The sequence below is a fragment of the Limulus polyphemus genome, unplaced genomic scaffold (assembly GCF_000517525.1).
Source record: "Limulus polyphemus unplaced genomic scaffold, Limulus_polyphemus-2.1.2 Scaffold1137, whole genome shotgun sequence".
Taxonomy (NCBI): domain Eukaryota; kingdom Metazoa; phylum Arthropoda; class Merostomata; order Xiphosura; family Limulidae; genus Limulus; species Limulus polyphemus.
Genome location: NW_013666747.1, coordinates 122319 through 146538, shown reverse-complemented (window position 1 = coordinate 146538; position 24220 = coordinate 122319). Strand labels below are relative to the sequence as shown.

General features: G+C 31.2%; 1 protein-coding gene across 6 annotated transcripts in view; it reads right to left on the bottom strand.

Annotated features, from left to right (window-relative positions):
• The window catches only part of LOC106462300, a 111887-nt gene that overhangs the window by 32237 nt on the left and 55430 nt on the right, over nucleotides 1–24220 (bottom strand). For 5 of the 6 annotated variants that reach the window (XM_022389504.1, XM_022389508.1, XM_022389506.1 and 2 more), the window contains one exon: nucleotides 8148–9703. In XM_022389504.1, coding sequence (XP_022245212.1) covers nucleotides 8148–9630 — 1483 coding nt within the window. In that variant the 5' untranslated portion in view covers nucleotides 9631–9703. Of the gene's footprint in view, nucleotides 1–8147; nucleotides 9704–19166; nucleotides 19198–24220 lie in introns of those variants that run through there. The other variant, XM_013922202.2, reaches the window with a different exon arrangement.

Here is a 24220-nt window from a genome sequence, read left to right as displayed (position 1 = left end):
GCTTGATTTTCAACTTCTTGCAAGGTATTGCACATGAAGTTTTTAAAACCAGTACATAACAAAAAAGGCGTTGATTCGTCACGGTGGAAAAGCACAGATTGTCTACCGTGCAGTCTTGCGCTAAAACCACTTCTGTGTATTTAACTAATTTTGAGTTCTCAAGTAATTCCTTAACAGAGAAATGCAGCACAAGAGAATATAAAATATATACTTTTCCTCAAAGCCCCCCAGTGGCTCAAATGAGGGTTATAACGCTAAAACTCGGGTTGTAATACTCGCGGCAGAAGACGGATAGTCTTTTGTGTAGTTTTGTGCTTAACAATAAAGAAACGAACGAGATTTCTTTTAAAAAAACGATAAACTTGAGAAAAAGCCCCTTTAGAAAGTTAAAGATTCTTTCTGTGGCATACCAGTACAACAAAAAAAAAGAAATATATATTTTATTATATATTAAAATGCTTTACGTCAAATAAAGGCAAGTTTTCTTCAACACAACTACACTTTCTGGAAATTAATAACATTTTATTTGAACTAATGACATTTTCTATGAAATAATATCACTTCTGAGAATAAATATTATTTCGTGAGAAGATTTGCTATTCTACAAAAGAAGGAAAGATGATAGAAAATATTACATTTTAATCATTCAACTTACAACGTGTATTGGTTCGAAATCATTATATATATGACAAATTAATATTAGAAATGTCATTTAAACGATTACAAAATATATTAAAAGTTTTGCTTAACATGTTTCTTAGATCAGTTAATTTGTTTATTTTGTTGTTATTATCGTACTGTGAATGTTTAAAACATTTGCACCTATTGAGAAATGTAAGGTAATGAAAAATATTATAAATCTAAAGTGTTTCGTGATTGTTATTTTCCAGTTTATTTCGATTTCAGTTCAAAACAACTTAATTGTAAGCTTTTAGCGGTAAATTATACGGTTTGAACGTTTCTGAAGCTAGACGAAGACTCTTGAATATCATATATGCCAAGTAATAACTACAGAATATTTAGAACATTCAGAAGTTTACTTAATATATGCCTGTAGCCGCTTAATGTATAAAATAAAATAACCAGCCTGATACGAGATGTTCCTTTTAAGATAATAATTTTTTTCAATAGCCCAGTTTAACTAGTATTCAGTTTATTAGAAACAGATTTCGTTATTAGAATCTCGTGTATAATATACACTTGTTTTTAATGTTGTAAAGATATCTTATTTTAATAAATAGATAGTACATTTTCCTTACCATTTCAAAAAAGTAATTAATTAGCAGTTGAATATAAACCGTAAGGAAGTATCAAAAACACTAACTGAAGTGTTAAAACGATTTTAAAATGTGTTCCAGTGTGATAGATAATAATACATTGTATCTACAAACATTCTTAGACATGAAATCAAGCGCGTGAATACCTTAAATCTCGAGACGTAATAACCTAAAAGTCGAGCAATCTACCGCGGAATTGAAAGCTAAAGTAACAACTGAGTTTGTTCACACGTGACAATATTCTTCCTAGGCTGAAGAAATCCCCCAGTACCTGTCGTTTTGCTACAATACACGAGAAAAGCTCCAAATCCCTCGCTATCAGCCGTTATGAAGAATTCTGTACTCTCTTGTCACTTCCTTTATCGAGTAATCTTATTTTGAAGAAATTCAATTTGCTTTCTGTGAAAGACTACACACCCAAGAGACTAGGTCGATCATAGAAGAGCATTTCGAACCAAGAGAAGGCTAACAAAGGCAGACTTAGTTTCTGTTCTTTGATGCTAACTTATCTACGAAACAACATACGCACCTTCTAATCGTGAAGGATCTTATTGCCCCTCGTATAAATCGGATACAGTACAATTAAAAGGTCTTTGCAGTTATGTATTTTATCCAGTTTTAGGAAACACTATTAAGTAATGTGTGTGATACAGTTAGATGATAAGTGTACATAATCGGAATTCTATCTTAGAATTATACTTGTACTCCTTAAACACACTATTTAAACAAGACTTATTGGTTTCTAATGTCTCGTTAACTTTCGGCCTTTAAACCGCTGCTTTTATAAGAATTATATAAAAAAAGAGCTTTTGACATAAAGAATCTGGAGTTTATCTTTTGCATAAATTGTTACTAAAAGTAACAATCTGATGAAACCAGGTGTTTGTAAATAATATATAAAGATAAAATTATTTTGATAACCAACATTCACAAAGTTGTCTTGTATTTGGTTCTTGCACATATTTGTCAAAAATTTTGATCAAAAATCAACATTAAAATTAAGTATGTTTAAATATTTCTTCTAAACATGAATTCTCTCAACTCTCATTGAAGATTCCATAAAGATCGACACTTAATACAATAATTATATAAGTATATTTGTCAAGAGGTTGCTATTCTTCTTGAAATGTCACATCGTTCTATATACCCCCCCCCAAAAAAAATACCGCTCCTTAACTTTATAATCTGACTTGTTTTTATAAAACGACTCACTTAAAAGATCCATATGATATATACTTACACATATTCACACAAACGCATACATTAATATATCTATATATTTAAGTCACCTACCATTTTTTTAAGGATTACATCAAAAAGAAGTATAGCGTGAATTTTTCACAGCTTATCCAAACCATAGTTGAAATGTAATTAGATTTAGTTCTGTATAGAAGAAGAAAAATAAATAAATAATACTTGAAAAAATAAAAACGCAGCTACAAAATAAAAATACAACACCAGGTCACAAATCATAGGGGGTGTGTGTGTTTTATAGAATAGCCACATTGGGCTATCTGCTGTGTCCACCGAAGGCAATCAAACCCCCCTGATTATAGTAGCATTTTAAATCCCTAAAATTACCGTTGTCCCTCCGGAGGACTATAGGGCCGGTCATTATGTGGTTCACAAAACCAGTGCACATTACATAATGACCTATCCTATAATTTGTGTACCGGTGTTGGATATTTGTTTTGTGGCTACATTTTTTTTCAAGTATATACATTTTTTCATCTATATTTCTTTCTCTAGAAAAGTAAGTCTAATTACATATCTATCAATATCTATCTTATATTTTACATATGTACTTAGATTATATGTATATTTACTAAAATAATACATAAATGTTTTATATAATAGAAAAAAATGCAATAAAATAATGGAGTGATTAAACAACTCGAAATTGCTAACTAATCACAACTTCCTTCAATTGTTCTAGAACCTAAATTTTCAACTTTTTGATTGCACAGTGTCTTAAACAGTAATATTAACTTAAAATATCTTTGGGATTCTGAAAATCTTACTTGGATCAGTTATACAAGTGGAAACATAATTGCTGCATACAATATAATTGGTTCACTATACAAATGTATGAAACCGTAAATAGATAAAAACAGTAAACAGCTTTGATACGACAAACAGAGAAAAAACAGTTTTGGAAAGATAAACAGGATTGAAACTTTTATAAGACAAACCGGGTTAAAAGTTTTATGAGACAAACATTGCTAAATGGCTTTGATAAGGCAAGCACGCGAAAAAGTTTTGATAAGGCAAACACATTAGACGTTTCTGGTAAGAGAAACACAGTAAAAAGGATTGGTAAAACAAATACTGTAAATATGTTTGGTACAACAAACAGAATAAATAGCTTCGGTAAAACAAACAGAATAAGTAGGTTTGTTAAAACAAGCACAGTGAATAAACAGCGATGGATATGTGGTATACTTACTGTAGATATACTTCAGGTGCTTTTAACACTTTCTTTAAAATATTTTCAAATGTTTAAACACGGCTAATAACATAATTATGGCTTTTTGCTTCAGATAACCAGTCGCACTTTACACAAGCTATTATTTATTTCCTGTATTATCCTCGGAACTACTTATAATCAGGCTAAGCTGAATTCCATGAAAACGTACTATTGTCTGCCATCGTAATTCCATTATTTTTTATGTTTGTAGTTATGCATAAAGCTACACAATGGGCTGTCTGGGCTGTGTCCACCACGGGTATCGAAACTCGGTTTTCTAGCGGTATAAGTCTGCAGACTTATCGCTTTGCAACTGGTGTCATTTCCATTATAAAAATGAATAGATAAAAACTGCGGATTCCATTGTAACAAACTTCTGTGAAGGCGTATTGAGTCACAAGGCAGATTTCATTCTAATATCCATCTGTTAATGACTATTGATTGACACCGTAGTTTTCATTTAAGAAAACTAAAAATCTTTTATGAAGGGCTATTGAATAACACAATTGATACCTTGGTAATAAATATTTGTGAAGGACACGGCGGAGTCCATTTGCGATTATCTGACACTGAAATATCCATGGTAGGAACCTTCTTTGAATGAATAATGACTTAAAACACGTAACAAACTTTTGTGAAGGACTATTGAATAACACCGTAGTTTCAATTGCTACAAACTTATGTGAAGACCCATTGCCTAACAATGTAAATTCCATTGTAACAGTTGTCTGTGAAGGAAGTCGAACGCAAAAGTTTCCATTGTAATATGTTTCTGTGAAGGATTATTGCATCATAAGGCAGATTCCAATTTAATAAATTTCTGTGAAATCCTATTGACTTACACTCTGGTTTCATTATTGTGAAAACTATTGACTGGTAATCCAGTTTCCATTGTAAGAAACAGCTGTGAAGAACTGTTGTGTTACAATGGAATCTGCTGTGTCAGGCTATAATCGTTACTGAAGTATGTTACAATGGAATCTGCTGTGTCAGGCTATAATCGTTACTGAAGTATGTTACAATGGAATCTGCTGTGTCAGGCTATAATCGTTACTGAAGTATGTTACAATGGAATCTGCTGTGTCAGGATACTTCAGTAACGATTATAGCCTGACACGAAAGATTCCTTTGTAACAAACTTCTGTGACAGAAGGACTATTGACTGACACCGAAGTTTCAATTGTGACGAACTTCTGTGAAGGACTACTGAATGCCATTTCAGTTTTATTTGTTAGAACCTTCTAGGAAGGACTGTTGCCTTAAATCGCAGTTTGCATAGTAACATATTTCTGTAAAGGATTATTTGCCTAACAGAGCAGATTCAATTGTAACAAACCTTTGCGCAGGATTATTGATTCACACCGTAGTTTTCTTTGCAACAATTTTCTGTGAAAGACAACCACCTCAGATTTATTTGTAACAAATTTCTGTGAATGATTATTATTGTCTGACACTACAGTTTCTATTGTAGCAAATTTTTGCATTTTGTGGTACTGTTAATTTTGGTTTATAAAATTGAAAGTTTAAAGAGGTTTGCTATGTTGTAGCTTAAAATATATATTAAACTAAAATGAGCTTCTGTTAATTACTTGCTGTTAGAATAGTAGACAATTATATGTTTAAATGTGTTATTAAAGTTACTGGTAAAAAACATACTTACACTCTTAGAAACACATTACTAAAACACTATCCAATCCTGATATCCAAAACAAAGTATAGAACCTTTAACTATATGTAAACGTAATCATTCAACCTGAGTGCTTTATGAAACTTAATTTCCTAAAAAAAGTTTTATACCGTGTAAACTGTTTGGTGCGTGCTACAAAAAATACATTAGAACATAGTAGCAGGATCATTAGGGTTTGATTTTTATATTTTCCTCACAACAATGAAATTCTGAACCTGAACATAAATATGTAACATATGAGAGCAGCAAGAATGATAAATAGATGTTCTCAAAAGGAAAACTATCTTTAAAAAAAAGCAAATCATTCCTGGTAAACTCAGGCACACCGTTTAAGGTGAATGTTAGCATAAGACAGTACATAAACTGATATTCTATCTTTTTCTTGAACAAATTAAAAAACACTATAAAATATATATCACGTTACATTTTTACTACAAAAAAATGTTATAGATGTTGAAGTTCAAAATTATACTACCAGAGGGCGACAGCTACACTCACATCATGAAATGAGTTTCTCAAGTTTTACAGCTTTTGATACCTGGAAATATTCAAGCTTTTTAGCTAAAGGTTTTAGTTATTTGAAAAAGTATATATGGCTAAAAAGTCATTTAGTAGATTAAGATAAGGAAATTATTTTTTAACCTACTTGCTGTCCGCTTTTACTTCTTTCAAATTATTATTAAAAACAAATTAGTTTTAGATCAAACCAACACAAACGTACTATATGAAAGAAACTTTCCCTACAGTTTCAAAAACAGAAACCTGTATTTGACGATTTGTTGCTGTATTTCAATTACAAATGTATATATACTTGAACTAGCTAAGAATTTATAATTGATCCGTAAACCGCCAGAATTCATCGTCAAACTGTCCTGTTCACTTAGTTCTTCAGGAAGCATGGATGTTAGCTTTGTCTACACTTATCCTTATTGACTCAGTTGTTCTTGTCCTGTTTTTCATGTATTGTATGTAGATCTGCTTTTAGAAGCTGCAATGCATTTTTGTTTTCAAACTATTTGGTAAGCTGCATAAAATTTGTTGAGGATGTGGTACCTGATGATGACAAAACCTTGTCGAAACGTTGTACATTTGCTGTTATGTTAAACTTATAATAAAGTTTTTTCTCATTACCCATTCAAGCCGTCTCCAACCGCTATATAAGGAATATATTCCACATACATATAAGCTTCATGTTGCCATTAAAGTGGTAGCTGGATTAACTTATAAGATCCAGGTTCTTGTACAGATTACCTTCAGAAATGCAAATCAAGCTCCAGTAGGAAAACTCATATACCACTAAGAACGTTATCATGTTATTTTACCTTTAAGTACCTCTAAAGGTTTTTACTTTGATTTAATGCTTGTCCAAAATAATCAGTCAGGTGTGAAACGAAGAATACGAATAATAATAGTAGTACATATCATAAAAGATTAATATATATATATATATATATATATGAGAATATTATCTGAAGTTATACTTAATAAAACATTTTACTTGCCACACGTTTTTCTCCTAATTAAAGTACTCCAAAAACAACTCCGAAGTAACGACTTATGACACTATTAGTTAAAATACTAAAAATGCTTTAATTTCGATTGAAAATATTGATTAGTCTTATTTCACACAGGTTTAGCAATGACAGTGTTTGTTATCATATAAATAACCATGCTTCACATCGAATTTTGCTGTCGAATGTCGTTTCATTAAAATGCCTTGCCATAGAGAATGTCGCGATCCTTTTAACCATTCACTACACATCAGTTAGATAATATATTTAACCACTAACGTTTTGATGGTGAGTAAATCTTACTTTTCCGTGTTCCACATCTAAAAGTCACATAAGATAATATTTTTAACCATCAAATTTTCACTAGTGTTTATGTTTTACCTCTTCATGCTCCATATATGACGTATAAAAATGTATATTTTATATTGAGTTAGAAATGTCTCTTTTAAATATTTTGGCGCGATTCTTGATTGAGAACAAAGTTTAACGAGATAGTTACATTTAAATAAGTTTCTCTTACCTTGTTCATTACGGTTCAAAATTAGAGTTACGGTTAGAATTACGGTTCAAAATTAGAGTGTGTAAAAAATAACATTTCAGATCAGTATTTTATCTTCTATAAGTCACTCCTTTCTAATTAAATAGTAGCTCTATTAGTTTTCAATATTTTGTCGGCTTTCGGCGTTTAAACTGTAACTTTTAAAGTATTATACTATGTATGTAAATAGAATTTCATAGAATCCTTTGTCTCTCATCGTTCAAATCAATTGATAAGTTCTGGCATTGAACGAAAAGCTTATAGTGGGAGATAAACAACAAAACATAGATCTTGAAACTTGTGGGAGATAAACAACAAAACATAGATCTTGAATACTACTATCTTTTTTTGCATCTCATTCCGAGCCACAATGGACAAACTAAGAGGAATCTAAAAAAAACTACAGTTAATTTGTATTTATAACATTTTCACGCGTATTGGTTTCCAATTTTTTATCGGCTTTCGGCGTTTAAACCGTAAATCTTATATGTGACTAATTCAATAAGCTGTTTTTGCCCTATTAACTTAATCTTGCGTTAAATAATAAATTTAACACTTGACTGGTGTTGAAATATACGTTCTTTTATGCTTTTGAAAGTCAAAAATTTAAAATATAAATATTCTATATATTCAATATATATTATATATAAAATCTACTTAACCACACCTGAATCTTTTGACGTGGATGGTTTGTTACCAGAGTTATCCGTTTTTGGGAATTTAGGGCTATCGGTAGGAGACTGAGTCTGATGAGTTCTTATATTCATTGGCGGGAATACTCCTGCTAAGCTAGGAATTGGAAGGGATCCAGGTCTTTTTGGCCTCATGACTGTTTTTTCATTAATATCTGCGTCTTTATCTGATTTAAAATGTTCATGATCTTCTTTTCCTACAAAAGAATCATCTTGACTTGTATTCTCACCCTTCTCTAGTTGTTGACAGTATTTACCTTGCATTAAGTTATTACTTTCATCTGTTGTTTTATTCTCCTTGAGGGGATCTCGATCATCAGATTTTAGTTTTAGTTCTGATACATTCCACAGTAACCGATTATCCTGTGGGGACCTTGCATTTTGCGAATTGCTCCTCAACGGCTGGTTTTTCTCTGGTGCATTTTGTTCAGACTTTGAGAGCTGACTATTTTCCGAAAAAGGTATATTGGTTTTTGAAATATCTTTTAAGCCATTTTGGTCAGTTCGAGAGACTAAGTGTTTGCACCGTATAAACAACTGGGGATTGTTTAATGACTGCTTCGAGTCAAACATTGAAGAATCTTTTTTAAAACCTGAAATAAAGGATTTTGATAAAGATTTTTCTTGATCAGATGTATTTGAACGCTTTGGAGAGCCCCACATCTCAAAGCGTTTCAAAAATTTCTTACCACTGTCTGTCCTTTTATTTTCTAGATTTATGGAAGTAAAAACATCGGGTTTGTTTGCGTGAGCATTGTCTATAAAAGCACCGTTTTCAACAAATAATTTAGAAGTGAAATTATTTTTATCTGTTTTGAAGTTTTTGCGATCTAAAGAACCTGTAAGTGTCTCAAATGATTTAGGTTTTCCAATTTCATAGTGTTGCATTTTTCTTGACATTCGACTATCTGATCCAGGCACTAATTTGTTGAAAGACTTCTCTTTTTGAATCATGTTACTTGTAGAAACTAGGCATTGGGGGTTAATGGCTTTCTTCGAATATTCTGGAACAGATTCTGTGAAGGAAGATTCCTTCTCACAGTTTTTCTTCCCGAGAAACGGAGAATCCCTTCCATATTTCTTCAGTTCAAATTCTGTTCCTTTCGTTAGTCCACATACAGGAGGAGGACCTGTGTTATGGTTACGCGAATGAATAGGCGAAGAACGGGGACTATCTCGCACCAGAGTCACTTTTCTTTTTTCTGTGGGACAAAACTGAGGAAGAGCCTGACGAAGAACCCTACGTGGCGACTCCCTAGCTATAACATATGGTTGGTGGGTTGGTGTATTAGAAGAAGATCCGCTGGTGGAAGACGGCGCGGAGCCTGATCTTGGCCCAGAGCTGTGTCTTCTTCGTCTGAACTCTGACAGCACGGGACTTTGAGCCAACTCGTCAATATCCTCTACTTCACGTCGAACTTTGCTGTCGAATGCCGTTTCATAAAGATGTCTTGCCATCGAGAATGTCACAGTCCTTGTTTCAGTACTTCAGCTTTGTATTAGCCTTCATTCTCCATAACACTGTAAAATTCTGAAAGAAAAAATATTCAAATGTTTTGTAAAATTGTAAATATAGATGAGAATAAAAATATACAATTTAACGTGACTATTTTAAAACTAAAACTATAATTATATTATATATGCAGCTTAAAACATGTCATATGACTAATGAAGCCAAATCAATTGAACTCCTAGAACCTAGACAGATGCAACAAAGAGAGTGTACCCTTTCATTTCCTATTCGATTACTTTTACAGTTTCTATTATTTTAATTCTTAATTAGAAAATTAGAATACGTTTGACTGAACTAATGAATTAATTAATTGTAAGTTATATTAATTAAGAAATAATAATTCATTTAATATAAATTACTCTAATTTCACGTCTAGGTTTATTGTTTATAGTAAACGTAAAACAAAACTACATCCACATCTAGACCCGAATATAATCTACTGATAAAAATATTAAGGCACATGTCAAAGATTTCATGTTATTAGTAGTACAAATAGAAATCACGAAAAAGTTACGTTCGTCGCTAGAACATTTACGTATGACACGGTAGAATAATATAAATTACCAAATTAACTGACATTAAGTTTCAACATTATCAAAGTATCTGATTAATGAACAATTCTAACAGAGAATGTACTGCAGATATTTAAATTAAATTTTAGCTTTGAACTATTTAACATGTTTCGAGTGTTTATTTTATATAGCCCGGATATATTATATAGACATTAAATTGTCAGTTGAGCACTTTTAATTATATAAATTAAAGAATATTGATGTGAAAACAATGTATATATGAATGTTATTGTTTTCTCCATCTTCTCTTAAGGTATATTTATGCTATAATATTATCAATGCTATCTGCACTCTCTCATTTCTGTCAGAAATACTTATATATCAATGCTATAATTTTTTCTATATTTCTTTCTTTTCTCTCCCAGGAATACTTATAAATATGTGACTGATATCGCTGTCTCCATCTCTTCGTCTTCTCCACGAGGAATATCTATATATCAGTGTTCTCCGTCTCCCCCTCTCTCTTCTCTGTTAGGAATATTTATACATATAGCAATGTTATCAATTTCTCATTTGTTTCTCTTTCTCGTCTCTGTCAGGAATTCTTGTATATTAATGTTATCATTTCTCCATCTCTCTCTCTCTCTGTTTTCTGCCAGGATCATGTATATATATATATCTATATCACTGTTCCCAATCTCTCTCTTTCTCTTCTCTGTCTAGAATATTTATATGTCAATGTTTTCATCTTCTCCACCTCACTCTCTCTCTCTGTTTTCTCTCAGGTATATTTATGCATCAATGTTATCATTTGATTCATCTCTTTCTTCTCTGTCGCGAATATTTTATATATAAATGTTATTTTCTTCATCATACATACTATGTCTTCTTTGTCAACAATATTTATATATCAATGTTATCATTTTTATATCTCTCTTTTTTTTAAGGAATATTTATTTATCGATGTTTTCATATCTCTACCTTCCCTGTGTGGTATGTTTATATATATCAATGTTATTAGTTTATCTCTGTTTCTTCTTTCCGTACATTTGTTTTGTTTGTTTGTTTAAAATTACGTTCTTAAGGTTGTAAGTCCACAGACATACCGCTGTGCCACTGGGCGTTTAATTGTTTCTTAGTTAAAAAGATGTTAGGGCAATTCTAATGTTTCGGCTAAGCTTTAATATAGGAATTTTTAAATGTTATTTAGTATAAATATGTTTCCCCAAAAAAACTAAAAATTGAATACACTACTAACTATATCAATACCTGTTTTAATAATAACTTAAAAAGCAGGTCAGTGATTTATTGTGGTAGGTTTCATATTCTGTTCATTTTGTTCTTCTACAAGCTCTAAAGCACTTAATGAATTTCTTTCTATTTTATTCTTGTTTAGGTGAACGATTGATAGTCATGGAAATAGAGAATTAATGAGAAGAATAAATTAATTTGCATAACATTATCTTTACACTGATAATATAGGTTACAGCTGATTAATCTTATGGACAAGTCTTTCTCTTCATTTCTTTTTGCATATTACTCACGAAGCTTTTAGGGCCATTCGTTTATAAATGATATCTAAGTCTTTTATTTTTTTCTTATTGGAGAACCTATAACAGTTATGACTACATTTGTAGTATTTGTAAAATACTTGTGAACGTCTTTTTGTTTATTAGATTTAAAGTTCAGTGTAAATATAGATTAAGAAGTTCTGACCAACGTACAAAAACTTTCAATTTTTTTTCGCAGTTCGTACGACTTCTATTTCTTATGCCCGTTTCGTAGACATTTGTAGTTCGTATGCGTCTTCATAAACAGATTATGGTAAGTTTAAGTGATCATATACACATGTATTTTCTATGCCACCTTTATATATGGATTGTAGTAGGTATAAATTATAATATATACTTGTAATTTGTATACTGTTTTACTGTCTTCATATACAGATTGTAGAAATGTGAATTATATGCCGAGTTGCCTTAAGTCAAGAATTATTTGATTTGACAGTTAAACTCCTTTATTCAACATATTTATTACAAGATGGTGACATTGAGTTAGAAAGTTTTAAAGGTAGGATGATGTTGTGATGGTTAATGTTAAGGAAAGTTTAATGTAATGTAGTGTGATCTACTTATTTAATCAAATTGCATTCAAATTTCTATCTTAAATGTGTTTCGAAAAGTATTCGAGTTTTAAAAAAATAGACAAAAAAAATGCACATATCAGTGAACCAGTACTGATAAGTATGGTGAATTATTGGTTTAAATATCCATTTTCTCGCTCTATCGTAGTATGTTGACATAATAAAGATATGCTGAAATACCAGTGTTTCACATTATATTATTTTGAAAACATTGTTAAGATACTGATATGCGTTTACTTCTCTCTGGTGGTAGAAACTGAGTTAAATGTCCACTAAGTCTTATGTTATATAAATTTAATCAGTTAATGAGGCAAACTGATTCACATTGATTAGCTATCATTACGATGTCCCAGACTGAATAGCCTAGTGTAAAAATGTCTCATAGCGTCTTACATTCATTAGCCTAGTACAACAATGTCTTACACTAAGTAACCTGTTGTCATAATGTCTCAAACTGATTAATATGGTGACTTGCATAAGATGCGCTGATGTCGTATTAGGATTTTAGTTGTAACTATTTCGAAATCTTTCTTTAAAAATAAAACAAAGTTTTTCAAAACGTTACAGAATTTCTTTTTCAAAGTAGAATATGTTTGTTAAAATCACCTGTTCTTGGTTTTCTTGATTATTTTATATCAAGGTTCTCTGATGAAACTATATAGCTGTATAAACTCTTAAAATAATCATCACAGCCACTGTGGTACCATAAATATTTTGATGACTCTTTTTTTTTTTTTGCAGTTAGTAAATAAATAATGAAAGCGGTCTTCGACAATAATATGAACTCATCTTGAAATGTCTAGTGACATCATAGCAGGAGTATAGAAGAAAGAAGCTTTAAGAACAACTGATGTAATGTGGATTCAACTTCTGATTTTATAGCACTTAGATAAAACTATTAGATAAACGTTATTTCACAGCAACGCAACGGTATTCATAACATTAGAATATCCGTTATTTACTTATATACATATAAATTACTCGTAATAACGATTATGATAACTCTACGTAACCAATATCAAACAAGTTAAATTAAATACACGATTTGACGATCACCAAAAAAAAAAGTTTGGGCAAATACACATTTGAAAAAAGAACTAAAAAACTGACAAGGTGTCATTACTCTCTCTGTATGGTGACTCGTAATTCTTGATTATATAAAGTATAATTAAATAATATTATAATGTCTGTACTCTCTTAATATGGTGATTCTCAACAATTGACTACATAAACGTATAACTAAACATGAATTACAAGTGTTTCCACTCTCTCATTGTGACGATTCACACCACTTGATTGTATAAAGTATAACTAAACATGAATTACAAGTGCCTCTACTCTCTCAATGTAGTGATTCTCATTACTTGATTATATAAAGTTCAACTAACAGTTAAGTACAAATATTTCCATTCATTTAATGTGCTTATATTCAACACTTGACTATAAAAAGTATAAATAAATACGATTTACAAATGTTTCTACTCTCTGACTCTGATGATACGTAGTGCTTGATTATGAAAAGTATGAATTATCATGATGTGTGGCCACTCCATAATAAAAGCTATGTTACTTAAAGTAAATTTATGTAGTTCGTAAGTGGACGTGTACTCGATTTTTACTTATTTGTATACTTTCATGAATGGTCCAGTGGTTCTACTTAGTAGTTAGATTATCTTTGTTGTGCTTAAAGTAAGAAAGTTATAAGTTCAATATTACTCTACACCTTTATTCTGCATAGTTCTTCATCAGGCACGTAAGAAGTGACATTTAGTTTCTTAAGACATTTTATAGAACAGTATTTACATGGAATATTGGCATTTTTCTATAAACATTAGGAACATGCAAAAAATTTTGAAATGAAATCAGTACGCTAAATGTTCAGGTTTTAGTGTATTGTATAAAACAAAAGAATAAGAATAATATAATAATCCCAAGCTGTTTCAGCTACTGATTCAAAATAAATTATATTTCGTTTCACAAATGCTCGTAAATCATGGCCTTATGTCTAATACTTTATGAGCTTACCAAATGAAACTGGTATGTTTAGACAACAAACTGTCTAAGTACGGATAGACTATGTAATGTGGTCGTTTCCTGATCTGTTCACTGGGTAAATCACGAATGTTTTTTTTCATACAAAATATTTTCTTGCTTTTATAGAACAGATTAAGCTATAATATAGTTATGTTGCTTTACATTTTTCCTTCAGAATTTTTCGTGAATTTTTCACTGTTTAATATTCGAAGTAAAATTCCAGTAAAAAATCAGCAATAAAATACCTAAACAGTACTGCCTGAGAAAAATATTTTACTGTTAATTGTCATCGTTGTTACATAATGTTTATGTGCAAAAGTATTTTCTTAAATTAAAACTAGATAAAAACAAAGCCAGATCTCAGCGTAAGTCCACACAATGGGCTATCTTCACGCTATCCACCACTTGAAATCGAACCTTGGAATTTAACATTTTTAGTTCGTAAACTTATCGCTGACCCAACGGGGAGATCAAATGAACAGGAAAAAAACTCGAAGTGTTTTCAACTTTCCCGTATACAATAAACAACCAATTTTAGTAAGCACGATACGAAAGTGCTCTTCTTTAAAATACAATGAACAGAATGTTGCCCAATGACTAGCATGCCGGAGAAGAGTAGGCCAAGCGTTGGCGTGCGATGCTTTTATTATGCTATATGCCTAAAGATACGCGGTATTTGCTTATGTATGACTTCATGGCAACTGTATATCTACTAGAGGACTGGAAAATTTCTTGGTTCTATCTTTCATGGTTAAATTTAATCTATAAAGTATACAATGTAAAATGTTCGTACAGAATTTCGTGTTAACACAACTTTTTCTTCAAGAGAGAAAGGGTAAATCTAACATACCGCGTATCACTACCCCCAGAACAACGTCCTCCATTAGGGTGCACTACAGTTCGCGTTCTGTAACTCACGCCTACCTACATATCTCTCTGTTAAGTATCAGGTTCTGTTTTCATTGCTTGATAGACAGTGCAAATTTCAAAAAACAAATAAAAACACACGATATATTATATATATATAATGTCTATTAGAACTAGTTGCTCGCAATCTGAATTCTCTGTCATTCTGCACTGGAAGTCATCTAACATGATTGCTTTTCGATTTATTTCCTTATGTAAATGCTTTCAAAATAGATGGACCTATTTATTTAGAAATTGTTTTTACCTACGACCAAATGCCATTTTAGGTTGTTTTTTTTTCTATTCTTCTATCTGGTCGATTCCCCCTTTCGTATGATGTATATTTCAAGTTGTTAGTAATTTTTGGTTTTGTATAAAAACAGAAATTCCATATTGTCTATATAAACAGATAAAAATATCTGTCAACACCTATTTGAAAACAAGCCGAGATATTAAACAATATTGCAGTTTTAGTACAAGCAGGACTTTACAGTTCTAACTGTTTCCAGCTGTGAGGCTTAAAAGTTATAGAAAGATGGACTGAAATAAACAACGTATTTAGTAGATTATCTTAGCTGATAACTGATAACAGAAGACAAAGATAACCTTTGGATAATCACTTTTAGTTTAGATTTCCTAACTGGTTGGAGTTTCAAAACGTATATCACTTTATCTTTTTAAATAAAACTGGCGACAAATAAATTACACAAAACAGTTTGATTATTAAACAGGTTTACTCAAGCACTTAAAACTAAATAGCAACTATAGTGATGTGAAGTAATCAGAATATCTGATGAAAAACAAGAACCTTGTTGGAATTCATTACACTCCATGGCCGAACGTAAAGTTTCCAAATTATTTTTTTAATGATTACTCATCACAAAATTAACTGTGGTTTAAAAATATAAGTTATACATTGATCTATTTGTCATCTTTATTTTCTGTTTGAGGAAGGTTAATTCCGTGCATCAGCGAACACTGCTGATAGAAGATTTATAACTGACGTCCTAGATTATATCAATAAAAACAATTAGGGCTTAATTGATCCTAAATTCAGTTACGTTACGAGATGCATTTGTAGCAACTGGAACACATTAATAAATCAAACTGCTTACATTTCACCACTACATGATACCTACTTTGTTCATTTGTTCTGCTTTTCCAAATCGTATTGATGAGCTGTGAATTCAGCGAAACTTGTCTGTAGTAACGGAAGTAGCAAATCAAGAATAAATTAAGCCTTTACGTCACCGTTTCTTCACTGAAGTAATTCGTGTTTTGATGAAGAAAAGAAATTAAGACCTAAATAAATAACCAGTTAGTCCACTGAATGATAATGGATAATTTATTGTGACAGTACATCACAAATTATCCAAACACCTAACGTGTTTTAGGCTATAAGTGGTGACTAAAGAACTATACATCAAAACCAAACAAAATGATTACTCGTTGTTTGTGACTTCAGTATATGTAGCTATTGTGTGCTTCCACAATTATTTCCCTTACTGTATATTTGGTGGCAAAATTTTCATTATATGTTTTAACTAGTAAATAAATTTATGAAGTTTTTGAACATACAATTTTCGTGAAGACTCCTCCAATGAAAAATATAAATCTAAAACTATTAAATGCAGTTACACAATATTTATCATCTGTAAAACAAACAGTACCGAGGCTTAGAACTTTATTATCGTGATCTAACCAATACCGAATTAATAGGTGTTTTGCTTCATTATTGGTCACTGGTTTACATTTCGTTGGCAAGTGTTTTTAAACAGCCTTAGAGCCCTATATTTAACAGACTCACACATAAAACCGGTTTATAACAGCACTACTTTCACTCATCAAGCAAATGTTAAAAAAATACAAGTAATTTTAGGTTTATAACCTACCAGCATAAAGTAATAAGATAAATTGACGAAGCTCCAAAGTTAAGATCACAAATGCTTTCTTATTTACATGATTAAATTGATAGAGCTAGAAGTAAAATAAAATATTTACCTAATTTATGATGAGCTCTTTCTCTCATAAACTGAAATGAAAACATATACTTCGCAAACAGTTTTAAATGACAGCAATAACATTTAAAAAATATATTCAGAGAAGCAGATTTGTAAAATTGAACAATTAAAGCTGATCTCAAAAACACTGTTGAATATCGAATGTTTAGAAAAAAATTCCTGATTTTAGATAACAATAATTTTGCAGTCAAACAACCACTTCCCAGCTTTAAAATTTGTAAGAAAGAAGCTCCCTGTGGCACAGTAGTAAATCTGGTGGTTTATAACGCTAAAAACTGGGTTTTGATACCCGTGGCGAGGAGAGCACGGATAGCCATTACATATCTTTGTGCTTAAATGCAAACAAACAAAATCTTAAACAAGGTTTTAACCAAATAATGTGGAAACTATCATTTATTAAAGATTATTTTTTTTAACTAAATGCAAAAGGATATTATTTAATGATAAGAACTGATTCAAAGTATTTATCATTATTGTATGTAACAAATGAATATTGTTAAACTTATTAAAGGTTTTCACACTAATATTTTAAGTAATGAATTAACTCAAGCTTGTGAAAAGTTTTTTGTTTTTTTTACTTTGATAAATTTCTTTTAAATTAAAATATTACGTAATTTATTCTTCGTGTTATTTTGTGGAAGCCACAATGTTTTTGTAAAGTATATAACTTTCATTGCCAACCTGTATAGGCGATTGAATATTTTTTGAAGAAGTTAAAGGCTTAAAGTGATTTACAAGTCATACATAGAAATGCCCTTCTTCTCAGTGCTTTTTTTAGGAATTGAAACCCAACAACGGATGTAGAATTTGAAGTTTGAATCATATCGACAAAAGGCGAGGAGTAAACAGTGAAGTTGGGAAAGAGAGTAAGTTTCCTTTCTGTTCTTATCGTGCCTGTTTTGGTTTTGATGATGGTTTAGTTAATTCTTACTACTTATGAATTCTGTGTTTCAATGTTTAAGAGTAGAGAATAAATTCTAACATGAATGAGAATTGGAAATCACGGACAAAAAGTTAGTTGGTAAATAAATGTAGACAACTCCGCATAGCATGTAGTAGCTATTGGAAATTAATGAGATACGTGAAATTTAAATTGAGGCGGATGTCACAATAGCTGATTTTTCTAACCTTTAGCTTAGTGAAAATATGAGAATTGCGAGTGATGTTCACGAAGGTTATTATGGAAATAATTTAGAACTTGCTAGGATAGAGCTATAAATGAAACACTTAGAAACTGAGAATAAATGCTAGGAAATAAAAGCTGAGAAAAAACGTTTAGAGCTAGAGTTTAAAGATAGGCATAAGCAAAGGGGGTTCGAGTAGATGATGAGTGGAAAGCAGGATAATTCTGGTGATAGGACATGCTTAAAGAAAAGAAGCGCTCATATGTAGTTACCAAAATTTTGCGAACGTGATGTAGGTTAATTTTGTATAGTTTTGTAAAATTAGCGAGAGCAGAAAAAATGGTAGTCACAGAATATTATAAGAAAACTACTTCCTGCAGTACCTGGAAAGAAGTTAGTAGCTCACAATAAGATTGGAAGCATAGACTATTCACTGAAGTTGAATCAGCTATTTTAGAGACGTGTGAGTTAAGTCAGGATGAAATTCAGAGAGTTAGAAGAAACAACAACACCAAATATAATATTTAAAAACTATGAAACATATTTGCATGGGCTGCTAGTTAAATGGATCGAAGGATTTAACTGCACTTGAGACGCTGACAAGATTGTAGCAGTTAGTAATATGGTCAAAAGATAGGAAGTCAGAAAACTAAGACAGTGACGTTAGCAGATGAATGTGTAGTGACAAGAAAACATAGTGCGTTGAAAGTAGATAAAAATCAAGCTAGTAGAAGTACTTACCACAAAAAATAAAACTGGATCAGCGCTTCCCAAGAACTGTATGGTTCTATCCACAAAGTGATTTTGTAAATAAGGAAAGTATTATTAAACCTCCACAAAAAAGTTTTATACAAATTTGGGCATATAGCTAAATCTGTAGAGAGAATAAGAAAACTGCAGAAAGAATGGAAAATTTAATGCGTTTTATTGAAGAGAGAGAGAGAAAATTTCAAAAAAATATTTAGACGAAGTGGTGATAACTAGATAAGCCATAAATGTGTTAAGGAATACTGTAGTTGGAAGACTGGTGAGAAAAGTGTTAGTTAAAGATTATCATCTCACGGGTGATACATTAGATTTAATCGGGTTTAGCACCAAAACAGGAGGATTTTTGGTATACTATGGCCACATTGAGATGACGGATGGTATTACACATCTCGTTTTCCTTGGTAATGAGGTTGAAGCCGTCAGGGTGGAAAATACAGACAGAAGTAGTAACACTTAGGCAAAGTAATGAAATAACAAAATAAATTAGAGAAAACTCTGAAACAGGAGTAGAACTTAAATAAATAAATAAATAGATCATCAAACATATAATACGAATAATGACGAACTTGTAAGTGCTATTATAATAGAACAATATTCCAGAACAAATAATTAAATGACAGTTAGAAGACGAGAGTTTGGATGAATGTCACAGTAAAGCCGTGGCAGGGGAACGTGAGTAACTAAACTAGGGTGAAATTATTATTGCTGGCAAGGAGTGTTAAAGATAAATGTAATGGAAATGACGCAATAGGTGGTAGGGATCAAATAGTATTCCCAAAGGAATACAGGGCATGAAGCAATGCTAGCTAGACATTTAGGCATAGGAGAAACGATAAGTAAAAACTGCTACTGCCGGATATGGAGATATAGAGACTTATTCAAAGAGTTGTCCTGTATGTCAACAAGCTAAGAGAACATGAAAGCAAAAAGCCGATGGTTAATTTACCAGTTATTAGTGATCCTTTTAGTCCCGCCATTAGTGCCGATATTAATGGCAGTAACCGACAAAGGGGATAAATATATCCAGGCAATGGTTGATTCTGCCACTAGATATGTAGTAGCAGTAGCGCTAGATTCTACGGAAGCAGAGAAAATAACACTTGAGCCGATAGTAATATTCTCACAGGCCGGATATCAGATATAGGTAGCAATCTTCAAGCAAAAATGAGTAAAAATGAGACACACTAGTCCTTATAGATGCAGTAAACACGTTGAAACATGTTGAGTGTATGACACTGTTTCCAGTCTCATCCGGTTTTTTTTTCTTTTATCCTCTACAAAAAGTTATTCAGTATTTTATTGTATTTTTGAGGCTGGAAACATTTTTAGAATTGTTTGCAATAAATCATTGTTTATTGAAAATTGAATTTCAGTTTTGAGTATTTGCACTAGTGTTAATTGTATATTAACATGAACCTAGTAACGGGATATATAGCAAAATGTTTTGCAAGACAAAAACTGAAGTTAAAAAATGCCTTCAACAACTGGCATTTTTAACGAGATGCAAAATAAGTAAGATAATGTCAAAGTTCATAAAATTGGATTGCAGTATCAGAAACAAAAAAAAAAGAGGAATATCATCCTCAGAAAGCTAAGGAGAAGATATTAAGATATTGTGATTCGACGAAAAAAAGTGAGTTTATTACATTTAGCTCTATCTAGATTAATGAAGGAAGACTGAATAGAATTAGAAAGACATTCCTGGATTAAAGCTGAATAATTTTAACACCTTATGAAAAGCAAAGACTAATTCCAACTAACTTAGTTTACCTAGATTATATGTTTTGCCTAAAATTCATAAGATTGAGAACAATTTTAGGCCTATTGTATCTAATATTAAGAGTTCAGCGTATAATGTAGCAAAATTCATATCGAAAAAAATTCTCACCTTTGAGGGATAAAAATAAATACACAGTCAAGAATTCGTTCAAATTTGTTGAAAAAATTAAGCATATAAATTTAGATTAGAAAGATGTAGTGCTGTCTTTTGATGCTGTATCAATGTTCACCAAAGTACATGTGAAAAAAGCCATTGCAAGTTTCGAGAAAAAAGTTAAACAAAATAATAATTCGGTCTCAGAAATAACGGATATGATTAACCTGGTATAAGCACGTGTTGAGAACTCATTTGCTTCAAATTAACAGTAAAGTTTATATACAGGATGAAGGTTTAGCTATATGTTCTCCTTTATCTCCGTTATTATGTGAATTATTTATGAACAGTTTTAAAGCTGAAGCGTTAAAAAAGGCGGATAAGAAACCTGAAGTTTGGTTGAAGTATGTCGATGACTCATTTTGATATAGCAGCAAGGTAAAGAGGAATTAGCTGTTTTTGCTAATTTCCTTAATAACATTGACAATTCTATTAGATTTACACATGAAGTTGAGACAAATAGTTGTTTACTCTTCTAATGAGTTTCAGTGAGTGAAATAAGGATAAATTGGAAGATACCGAAAACGTTTCTCTGTGATCATTCTGCCACATCAAACACTAACTCTCAAAAAGTTACAGTTTTTTACTCTTATGTGAATAGAATATTAAAATCGTGTAGTAAACAGGAAGATATTAATAATGATATAAATATATATATATACATATATATAGCAGTAGAAAGAGGTTTTAATCCTGATATTTTTGACAGAGCTGTGAACAACTAAAAAGCAATGATGAAAATATTAAGTTAAAACCACTTGTTGAAAAAAGTACAAAAGAATGTTTGGTATTGTCATTTATACCTGGTTTATTTTGTCAAATAATGAAGCAGTTTAGTAATCAAATAAACTGATAAACAAGGTTAGCCAACTTCTTAATAAAATTAACAATAAAATTGGTTTAATTGAAAATTTTGGTATAAATATAATATCATGTAAATATGAAAATGTCGTTATAGGACAAACTAGACAAAATTTAAACTACAGAATGAATGAATAAAAACAAATGTTAAAACAATAATATTACTACTTCACCATTAGCAGAATATATTATTGAAAGAAAACACACAAATCAATGGGAAAAGACTGTTATATTAGCACAACCTGAAAATGTCATTAGTATGAATATACGTGAATCTATTGAGATAATATATTCTGATGACATTTTGTGAGGGTATAAGTAAGTCTGATTTTTGCACAACATTGCACTCCTGAAGATGACACAGTAAACACGTCGAAACATCTTGAGTGTATGACACTGTTTCCAGTCTTATCGGAGTTTTTCTTTTAATTTGTGCAGTAAGTTATTTAGTATTTTACTGTATTTTAAAGACTAGAAACTTCTCAATTTTAGAATTGTGCCCAATAAGTCATTGTTTATTAAAAATTGAATTTCAATTTTATAATGTATATTGTATATAAATACGGGACTTAAGATACATCCATCTAGGGATAAAACGTATGTTTCAAATGAATAGAAATGTAAAAATATTTAAATTTACTAGTTCAAGCACTGGACAGTAAAAGTGTAATGGAGGAGACGGACGGTATTTCCCGATGACTTGTGTATGGATATATATATATATAAGAAAGACTGTGAACTTTTTTCATGTTGTAGTATTAGGCAAAGCCTGGACTGTAATGTGAATTGAGTAATACGAGTAAAGCCTTTCTATTGACTGGCTTGAGTGACGTCTTTATACTGACTGGATTCAGTGATGTCTTTCAATTGACTGGCTTGAGTGATATCTTTCAATTGATTGGCTTGAGTGATATCTTTCAATTGATTGGCTTGTGGGATAACTTTTCATTGACTAATTTGATTTAATGTGTTTCTATTGACTGGCTTTAGTGATGTATTTCTATTGACTGGCTTCAATGCTGACTTTCCATTGACAGGATTGAGTGATGTTTTCCTATCAACTGACTTTAGTGATGCATTTATACTGAATGGCTTGGAGGATATATTTCTGTTGACTAGTTTGGGTGATGTCTTTCTACTGAATGGATTGATTGACATCTCTTTATTGACTGGACTTAGTGACGTCTTCCTGTTGACTGTTTCGAGTGATATATTCCTACTAATTGGATTGAATGACATCGTTCCATTCACTAGATTCAGTGAAGTGTTTCTACTTACTGGCTTGAGTAATGTCTTTCTACTGAATGGTTTCAGTGATTATTTCTAATGAATAACTTGACTGTTGCCTTTCTATTTACTGGCTTGAACGATGTATTTTTTATTGACTGGCTTCATTGGTGTCTTTCCCTATACAGGATTGAATGATATCTTTATATTGAATGTATTGAGTGGATTGATTAAGGTTTTCCATCGACTGGCTTTAATTAAGGCTTTCTACTGAATGGCTTGAGTACTAATTTATTTCTATTAACCATTAACTGAGTTCAGTGATGTTTTTCTTTTCAATGATTATATTTATTTCATATGTTTAATATCTTATTTTAGATGCATTCGCAGATTTTATATTTGTTGTTTATAATGTGTCGGTAGGCCCTTATTTCAGTCATGATGTCTCAAAGAAAACTAGCTTAATTCTATTCAATTAGCATCACACTCTGAAAGGAAGTCTGTGTGTTTGAATATCAACATTTCTAATTAATGCTTCTTCTAAACAGACTTCTATTACGTCTCAAAGGAACTATAAGCTTGTTTAAATTCGATGACGAGGAACCCACTTTGAGACTAATAATGGCTGGAGACGGCTTGAATGGGTAATGAAGAAAAACTTTAATATAACAGCAAATGTACAACCTGATGATGACAAAACCTTGTCGAAACGTTGTACATTTGCTGTTATATTAAAGTTTTTCTTCATTACCCATTCAAGCCGTCTCCAGCCATTATAAGCTTGTTTAGTTAACTTCGGAGAGAAATATTTGAATTCACAAATACCTCCTCTGTTTAAGAGTCGCTACAAATCTAGTGATAGAAAAGAATGATATATAATACGAAAAGAGAATACTTAATAGTTTTATAAATAATAATTTTAGATATTAATATTTCCTCGGCGTATTTTGTGTCTAATGTTTTGAGAATGAAACACGAGTAAATAATTCCCGTTGGGGAGAAATAT